The following is an 8622-nucleotide window of genomic DNA, read 5'->3' on the forward strand; positions in this document are numbered from 1 at the left end:
ACAAAGCAAGTCGGTGTCTGCCAACAGCTGCATCGTTCCTTTAATTGAGATAAACGGGCAAACCAGTTTCATGTAAACATCCAAGAGTTAGTATCTCTAGTATAACATACAGAAGATGACATGTTCCAAACAACTTGATATGTTCTTGTGCTTCTCCAGTGATCCAACCAAGCGTTCAAGTGTTCCGGGCATCACTACGGACTGTAATCCCCCATCCAGAAATGCCCGCCCCGTCTCCCACTTTCCCTGATGAAGGAAACCTGCCTCTTCCATACAGTTCAGTCCAGACTTTTACACGCAAAGTGAGTAAATATTTGCGTTGGTATACAACACATCCCCCTCTCCTGGGAGACTGCAAAGCACTACTCCAAAGCCTCTTTAATACCAATTCCTGATTGGCGCGGCTTGGGACTGTTGTTGGCTTAGAGTGGCCAGATCTCTGGTAGGGAATAATTAAAACTCAGCCCCTCTGTCGGGGGATCGAGTGGGCTTGTGCTGAGGGCCTGAGCCGCTAAGGAATGCCAGTGTGTGGACCCACCATGACTGAACCATCTAAACCGCCTTGCTAACCCCAAACATGGACTGCGGACCCAGGCAGAGGGCAGGACAGCACTCCCTCACAGGCCAGACGGGGCCGCGTCCTTCGCCACAAATATGAAGAGCGACATTCCAAAATAACAACATATCTACATGGTGTTAATTCTTGTTAATGATAATATACAGTGCATCAAAAACAGCATATTTAACTCCCATGATCAATGGCCTTCAATCAAACCTGCATTTTGTCTTTCTTTCAGATGATTAACATTTAATTTTGGAATGAAACTTTCATATTTTTTTCAATAAAGATCCTGAGCGTAACCCTGTAAAAAATAAATTCTGCTCCACAAATCAGTAACGTGTGCAAATCCTCAGTCATTCAATATAAACACATCCAGCAAATCTTTAGGGCATGTTCACCTGAATCTAAACTCGTGTGACACCAAGACCTGAGTTGAGGCAACCGGCCGGTCCTCACACCCCACACACTCTCTTCATGGTAATACCGCATTTTCAGAAAAAAATCCCGTTGCTATTACTGAAAACTAGTGTGGGTGCTCCAACTTTGCTGAAAAACTACAGAATAAAGGCTGAGTTGTCAAGGATATTCACAGAAACGTTCACTTGGGTTCATCCTCACTGTTCTTCACATGGCCCTTTCTTCTCTACCTGCAGTCAAACAGCAGCTTCATCTTCCTGAGGAACCAGAGAAAATCACTTCAATTAAGAAAAGGAAAAAACAGCCAAAAACATGAACTACTCAACAAAAAGTCTCCCAAGATTTTTTTGCATTACATTGTTGCGTACGAGGCCCAGCACCTTTGAGACACTTGGCTACGTGGACAGACGAAGCGTCCCTTCTGCACTGCTTGGAGACGATTACCCAGAGCAAAGCACACAACAGAGGCCCCGGGCCCTCTGACAGCATTACAACACGCTGATCCCCTCACACAGACATGAAATCTTGTACAAATATCACGGGATTATGAATCTACCCTTGTATGTATGCAGGGATTTGCCTTGTGCCTGGGAACACACCAGTGACCCGGGAAAGGAAAAGACCTCCAATGTGAATTCTAAACACACTTGGACCAAAACTGTAGCTCAAGATTATTTTACTTTTTCTCACAATGATATGGATGTGCGTGCGGGAAGTGCTGGGGTCTAAATGCAGCAGCACAAACTACACAAACTTGTGAAGCTCCATTAACTAAAACAAGAGCAGGAAGTGATGTCAGTCACGCTTACTGACATGTAAGTGCTCATATATGGCCTTAATCCGGACGAGTTGCTTTCATCATTGTTAGACGATAGGTTGTTGGTTAACATGACCAACGCAGGAGCTGGTGAGAAGAAAATTAAATTCTAAACTAAAATTAAGAGTTAATCTGCACAGCACTCCTTCACAGAGCCCTGTGCCAGGTAAGAGACTATCGTCATGGATACAGTTGTATTATTCATGCATCATTAGACTGCTGTACGTCAGGGACAGCTCCAGCGAGACATTCGGCTCTGACCATTGGAACAAGTGGTTTCTCTGTACATGACGCTTGTGTGGAGAAGCTGACATCTTTGCTCCCTCAGCTCTTGAAGCGCGTTTGCTCACATATATGGTTGAATTTTCTGAAATGAAAAGAAAAGGAGAAAAACAAACCAAACAGACATGTGAATGTTGCATTCTACATTCCTAAAACATGTGGGACCACATGAGGCTCCTTGTTAAGCCGAGGTCTCCCCCTAGTGGTTGAATGAGTGAACAGCATGAAGTGCACCAGCACCTCTCAACATCCCTCAACATACCACAGGAGCTTCGTGACAGATTCATGACTCAACAGGCCGAAGCAACCAAAAATATCATACTCAAGTTGAGACTGGTGAGCGCACTGACTCAGAACACCCCAGTGGTTCCTCCTCCAGAAGGCCTTGGGGGGTTCCGGGGGTCCACATGAAGGGTATCAATCGTTACAAATCAGCCTGACCTCCTTTGCAAGGCACTTCCACGGTAAGAGGAAGTAGAACAGCTGTTATTTTGACCATATTTGGCCTGTTATCTCTCCACCTAACCGACATGGCATGGAATTCTGGAATATCAACCAATCCGAAAAAGAACCACCGGTCTAGCAACAGTATGAGAGGTGTATTAGCGTGCGGCGTGGCTCCGTTGACTATTCAGGGGCATGTTTGACCACTGCAGTCTACATGTGGTCCCCCCAGGCTTAGAGGTACAGCAAAGGAGTTGATATTTATGATCGATGCAAATAAATCAAGCACAAAAAGAAACAGACATACAAGAATGCCTTTTTATATTCCAGTGTCAGCGTCTCCACTAGATACTGCACTTCCCCATATAAGCAAGAGGGGGCAGAGTGTCTCTCAGAGACTGAGTTCCAGGTGTGTTGTGGACTCACATGGCGTGATGGGCCTTCAGCTGCGTACGACAGTTACGTCCCCAGTAACAGTCAGGACGGGACGTCACGGCGGCTGAGGAGGGAACAAGAAGACGTTCATTTCTCCTGCGTGACATAAAGAGTGAAATGCAACAGCAAAAAGAGCCAATCGTTTTATCCTCACTCACTGGTCATTGATTCTGATCCAGTTGAAGAACTGTTGCTGCTAACATCTTATCACCAAAAACAGGCCTGTTTGGGAGCTAATGCGAAGATGACATTAGCACCCCCCCCCCCCACACACACACACACACACATACACACCTTCCTGCTCAAGTTCCTCCAGTTCAACTCATTTTTAATTCCCCAAACTATAATTCATGAAAAACTCAATCAACCAATTTGACTGCCACAAGGAGTTACAAACTACACTGGAAATGAGCAGAGCTCCCTAGGACCCGGTGACAGGCTTGTTTGATCAGGTGGAGACACTGACAGGCTCCAAAACAGAACAACTCCAACACGTCTCAGCGGATCCACAGGTTCTGAGAGCAGCAACATGAAGGACATGCAGGCGCAAGGCTAAAAAACACCCCCGCATCGACAAATATCTGTAAACACCAACAAGACATGGGTCACGTCTGACCTGGCAGTTCGGATGGAGGGATGCTCTGTCTGTACTTGTAGGCCAGCTCCTTGAACGTTCCCAGACCGCAGCAGAAGCACAGGATGGTGTCAGCAGTGACGCCACAATCTGACACAGAGAGACACCAAACAGACGCAGTACTTTCAGTTTCTGTTACTCTGCACGGTCCCGGTGGATGATTGACAAACGTCCCTCAAAATACAGTTGTGTGTCTCCCTTGGAGAATTTAAATCATTATTATGTGATGCTTTATGACTCTTGTGACTGTTTTATTCAGTTGTGTAGTTTTTACTGCTGTGTTGCTGCATTGTTTTTATTGCTGTGTCTAATAAAGAACACTTCTTCTACTCAGGCCTCCCCTGGCAAAGAGATTCTGACCTCAGTGAGTCTGCCTGATTAATGAAGCTGACATGAAACAGGAAGAGAAAACCCATCTTTGTTTAGCTTGACTGGAGAGGGGTTAAGGCTCCTTGGGCTCACCTGGGAGGTACTTCCTCTGCAAGGCCTCCTGGAGCAGATCGCTCCATGACTTCCCTCGGGAGGACAGGTAGTTCTGATGAAAGGACAGAAACCCATCAGGAGGGCGGGGGACGCACCGACCCCAGATTGCCATACACTTCTGCCAGTCAAGACACGGATTCAGATACCAAAGTCTTTTTTCCTCGACTGCTGTCTCTATTACTGTTGAGTGAGGAGACATCACGAGGCGGGTGTGAACTGCATTTCTAACTAAAACAGTAAAAAATATTCATATAATATCTGACTTTTTACTAATTTGATGTAATTGGCGCTTGTTCTCCAGCCCACAGAAACCTACGGGAAGCAGGTGCAGACATGTAGGGGGATCTGGTTTCAAAGGAACATGGTCAAGTGTGTTTTAATGATCCGACCCCCCAAGACACAGGATGAATCGACCTGGTCTGAAGTGGACACACTTGGTCAGGTTCTTTTAGCAGAGGTGGACCTGGTGCGACTGATGAATGAGTCGCTAATCCAACAGGTCTCATGCATGGGTGAAGACTGACACCCTCTCACCTGGAGGATCTCGGACTCGTAGTTATTGTTGTTCAGCACTCCGCTCAGGCTGGCTGTCAGATTGAGCTCTGAAAGAAAAGTTGGGGAATTTTAGCGCATTTAGGGTTGCTAGTTTGAATTCCGGAGCTGTGGCGACGGACAGTGACACGTGAGTGACCTTCCACAGATCCACTGAGGATCCACAATTATGGGGGCATTATGACCAGAAACGTACCACTGAATCGAGCCAGGCAGCCCTGACAGCCGATCCTCTGACAACCCCAGTAGATATGACAGAAGGGCCGCTGGCACCGCCCACCTGCCAACACACAGCACATCACGTATGAAGAACGACTAAATCTACACGTGTGAACCGTGGGATGAATTTCACCTTCATTATCAGGTGACTTTGCATGTGCGGCACAACTCACTGAGTGAGCCGGACCGGCACTGACAGGCCAGTGCTCTGCATGGATACACCAGTATGATAGAAACCACCTCATTCACTCACACTGCTGAACAAGATCCTGCTGACCATTAAACTCAGCCCGCCTGTCTGGCATCGGCTGGAGGCAGCAGGTGCAGATAAGATGGCAGCCCTGGGGGGGGCAGCGGTACTCCTGGGGGGCTGCAGACAGGAGGGGAGAAGACCAGAGAGCTTTAGCTGCTGTAGCTTTAGTGTTGTGGTGAACGGAAACATTAACATCAGCTTCTCTAACCTGACGGGACATCAGAGGACGTTGAGGGCTCCTCCCCTGCAGGCTTTGTGGACCCAGCATCATGAGCAGGTTTGGGTGGAGGAGGGAATGGTGCTATGGGGGGTATGGGGGGTGGAGCTAACAGACCAGAGAACCAGTAGGTGGACCCCGCATCCAACAGCAGCTGATCGCCCCCCGACCAGAAGCCGGGACACTGCCGGCACATCACCACAGGCTGACTGGGGACAGAGATTAAAACTTTTTCACGTCACAAGTAAAAACCCACAGCAACCCTCCAACACAGGCGGATTTACCAAGTAGGAGAGTAATCATCCCCCACAGCGGGAATTCCTGGTTTCTGATTTAAAAGCTTTCACCAACAGGAAGCCACACCTCCACTCATGATCAACCATTTAGTTTAAAACATTTTTACCTCCAAGTTGAAAGGTTTTACAACTTTGCACCGAGAAAAACAACAACAACAAAAAAAACCATGCCGGCAAAGACGGCGCGAAAACGATACAAATTAAGGTTAAGAGTTAGAAGTTAAAACAGCGAAAACAATACAATAAAAACAATACAATGTACCAAAGTTTAAGAGAAGACAGCAACGACATTATTCATCAGTAGACGGTGATGAAGCGTAATAATTAGTGTGCTTACAGCGAAGTGTGAGAGCTAATTTATCAGAGGCTAACAGCTGCTGGCTCAAATGAGAGTTTGTGTCTGTTAGTTTTGGTCCTCGGTACCTGAGAGGAGAAGCTGCGACTGTGTCGACTCACCTGGCCGTGCCAGCTCAGGCTCAGCTAAATACACCGAATCCCAGCTCAAGCTGCAGTGCTTGTGTGTGACGTCGTTATGTTTAATATTTGTGTCAGCAGGTCAGTGGATTTCACGTTGACCACTGAGGCGCTACTTCAGGTTGTGAGAGGTTGTGAGTTTGACGCCCAGCTTGGCTAAGTGTTGTTTGGACGAATCATCCGTGGGAACGTGGGGCCTTGGTGGCGGCATCTAGCGTGTTAGTGAGTTTATTCCATTAGACATCTGGGTTGTTCTACCTTTAAGACCTGGGAACATCTACACATCCCTCCCTTTTGACCTGATGACATGTCCACATCATTTTAGGTGTTTTTTATTACAGAAAAGCTTAATAAACTGTAAGGCAAAGACAAGCCATCTTAGATGGAGGCATAAGATCTGTTTTTATCCATTTCGCAGTCTTCGCAACAGCTAGAAGCATGAACGCTTTGGTGGATGTTGACATTTCTATCAAGTATTCCAGGAAACCTTCAGGTTTCAGGAGGTTATTGACATAAATTCTATGGTCTTTCTAGGCATCTTGAGGTCCAGATGTGTTTGTTATAGATCTGTGATATTGGTTATATTTAGCACAATACTAGATTTTAGAAATATTGATTTCATTACCGCACATTTTCCACAAACAACAAGGCTCGTACCTGATATCAGAGGAGTCGCTGTCACTGTCAGAGTACTCCAAGAGAGAGCTGCCCTCCTCATCTGAGAAGGAACACTCAACTTTTGGCTGCAACATGTCCTGGCTGATCTTGTTGCGTCTATCCATGCTTTTCAAGTCCTCCTCGCTGCGGCACTTATCTGTGGAACAGGAACACACGTTTGACTTCTACAGCAAACACACCAGGATTTCTCTGGACTAGAGACCATGTACTCCAATAGCTCTGTCAGGTTTTTAACTCTCTTCCTGTTAAACCCTCTTCAGATGATCCTGAGTGTTCCTGACCTGGGTGCTGGATGAGGTAAGCCTCCACTAGGTTGTTGAGCATGTGGTTCTTGCGAATCCGTTCCACAGGGCAGCGGCAGGTAGGACACAGAGAAGAGCGCTCCATCCAGCCCGAGTAGCAGGCAGCACAGAACGTGTGCATGCAGGGCTGCAAGCTGAAGCACAGATCACCACAACTGTACAGGCTGAACGGGCACAAACCCCGGCTGGGACAGGTGCGGGGTGCCTTACCTGACACAGTCATACAGCAGGTCCTGGCAAATAATACAAGTCAGAGACTCCTCCATCTTATCCGTCTTCGTCGCCTCTGCTGGGGGTCTTTGCTGAGCGGACTGGGCTGGCGTGTCGGTGCTGGACGTGTTTGGCAGATCGGGACCTTTGTCTGCATGACAGGACACCCACTGTTTCTATTCTCTTAAACACTTCAAGCTGGCCATGTTATTATGGCTCAAGGTGAAGGGAGCTGATATGAATGATCGGCCTCGATACGCCGAAACCAAAAAGTAGACGCTGCAGTTTTTGTTGCAGTCTGGATGTCAGATGAAAGCCTCGGTGATGTGCGACAGAACTCACCCGTTTTCCTCCTCTTGCGCTCTGGCTCCAGGTAGGTGATCTCCTCCTCCTCTCCTGCAGCAGCACCCTTAGCCTGGCCAGCTAGGATGAATTTAACAAACAGCAACAACGCATGATCGTCATCAGAATGCGTTAAATCAACGTGATTCTCCTCCTCTTCATTTTGAGACTTTCAACTCCTTCAAAATTTGAGTGACAGAAATAATCAAATACCGCAGTATTCAGCGCTTTAAGGGCATCATCTTTCATCATTTTTCCAATTTCTAACATTTTTTCAGCTTTTTAAATAATTTGCAGCTCTTTAATCTCACTTTAGAGTGTGACATCACTCCCACGCTAGAAGACAGTCCCAACAATTTGAAATCTCTAACACCTCTCAGTCCCACTTGGCAGACAAACTATAAATAAATAAAAGCTTTTGTTTTTTCCCGTTGGCTGGTGTTGTACGAAGTGTGCTCACCCAGCAAGTTCATCCTGCTCCCTTCATCTTTCTGTTTATTTCAACCCTTTGCAGCTTCACATTAAAATGGAATTTTCTGCTTTAAACACTATAATAGTTGATGATTTCTTTGAGTAAAACCTCAGTGTTGGAACAATAAGAAGCAGATCCGAACACATCGCATTTTATCACAGCAAACTGATACTGCCAAGGAAGAAATGGATTTAAAATTGTTGTCATTGCAAGGATGGAAACTTTGTTTGTCACAGACCTTTAGAGACCCCCCCCCCCCCGCTCTACATACGACCAAACAACAGGGAAATAAAACAGTAAATCAACTTCATAAAGTTCAACTGATAAATTCAGGTAAATCAGAGAAAATGACGCTCTTGAACAGAAGGAGCAGAGGACCTACTAGAAGCAGGACGGGCTCTGGCTGCCGGGGGTCCAGGTGAGGTTAGGGCCCTGGCACAGAGGTGGGACGCTGAGGTGGAGGGTTGAGGGTCTTCCTGGGTTCGACCCCGAGGAGCCTTGGAGAGCAGCACAGGCTCCACAGAGAGAGACAT

At 46.8% G+C, this 8622-nt stretch overlaps 1 protein-coding gene across 3 annotated transcripts in view; it reads right to left on the bottom strand.

The window, feature by feature from the left end:
- Positions 1-23: 23 nt before the first annotated feature.
- The window catches only part of chfr (checkpoint with forkhead and ring finger domains, E3 ubiquitin protein ligase), a 14446-nt gene continuing 5847 nt past the window's right edge, over positions 24-8622 (bottom strand). For 2 of the 3 annotated variants that reach the window (XM_086207509.1, XM_086207510.1), the window contains exons 7-19: positions 8472-8622; positions 7618-7698; positions 7276-7426; positions 7045-7199; positions 6743-6899; positions 5307-5524; positions 5099-5215; positions 4823-4906; positions 4609-4676; positions 4054-4126; positions 3574-3681; positions 2949-3021; positions 24-2163 (exon numbers count right to left, since the gene is read on the bottom strand). The exon at positions 8472-8622 is cut by the window's right edge and continues 47 nt beyond it. In XM_086207509.1, coding sequence (XP_086063635.1) covers positions 2121-2163; positions 2949-3021; positions 3574-3681; positions 4054-4126; positions 4609-4676; positions 4823-4906; positions 5099-5215; positions 5307-5524; positions 6743-6899; positions 7045-7199; positions 7276-7426; positions 7618-7698; positions 8472-8622 — 1479 coding nt within the window. In that variant the 3' untranslated portion in view covers positions 24-2120. The remainder of the gene's footprint in view (positions 2164-2948; positions 3022-3573; positions 3682-4053; positions 4127-4608; positions 4677-4822; positions 4907-5098; positions 5216-5306; positions 5525-6742; positions 6900-7044; positions 7200-7275; positions 7427-7617; positions 7699-8471) is intronic. The other variant, XR_015116682.1, reaches the window with a different exon arrangement.

Source organism: Aulostomus chinensis, chromosome 6 (assembly GCF_037954235.1).
Source record: "Aulostomus chinensis isolate RoL2024-O1b breed Wild chromosome 6, RoL_Achi_v1.0, whole genome shotgun sequence".
In the NCBI taxonomy this organism is placed as follows: Eukaryota; Metazoa; Chordata; class Actinopteri; order Syngnathiformes; family Aulostomidae; genus Aulostomus; species Aulostomus chinensis.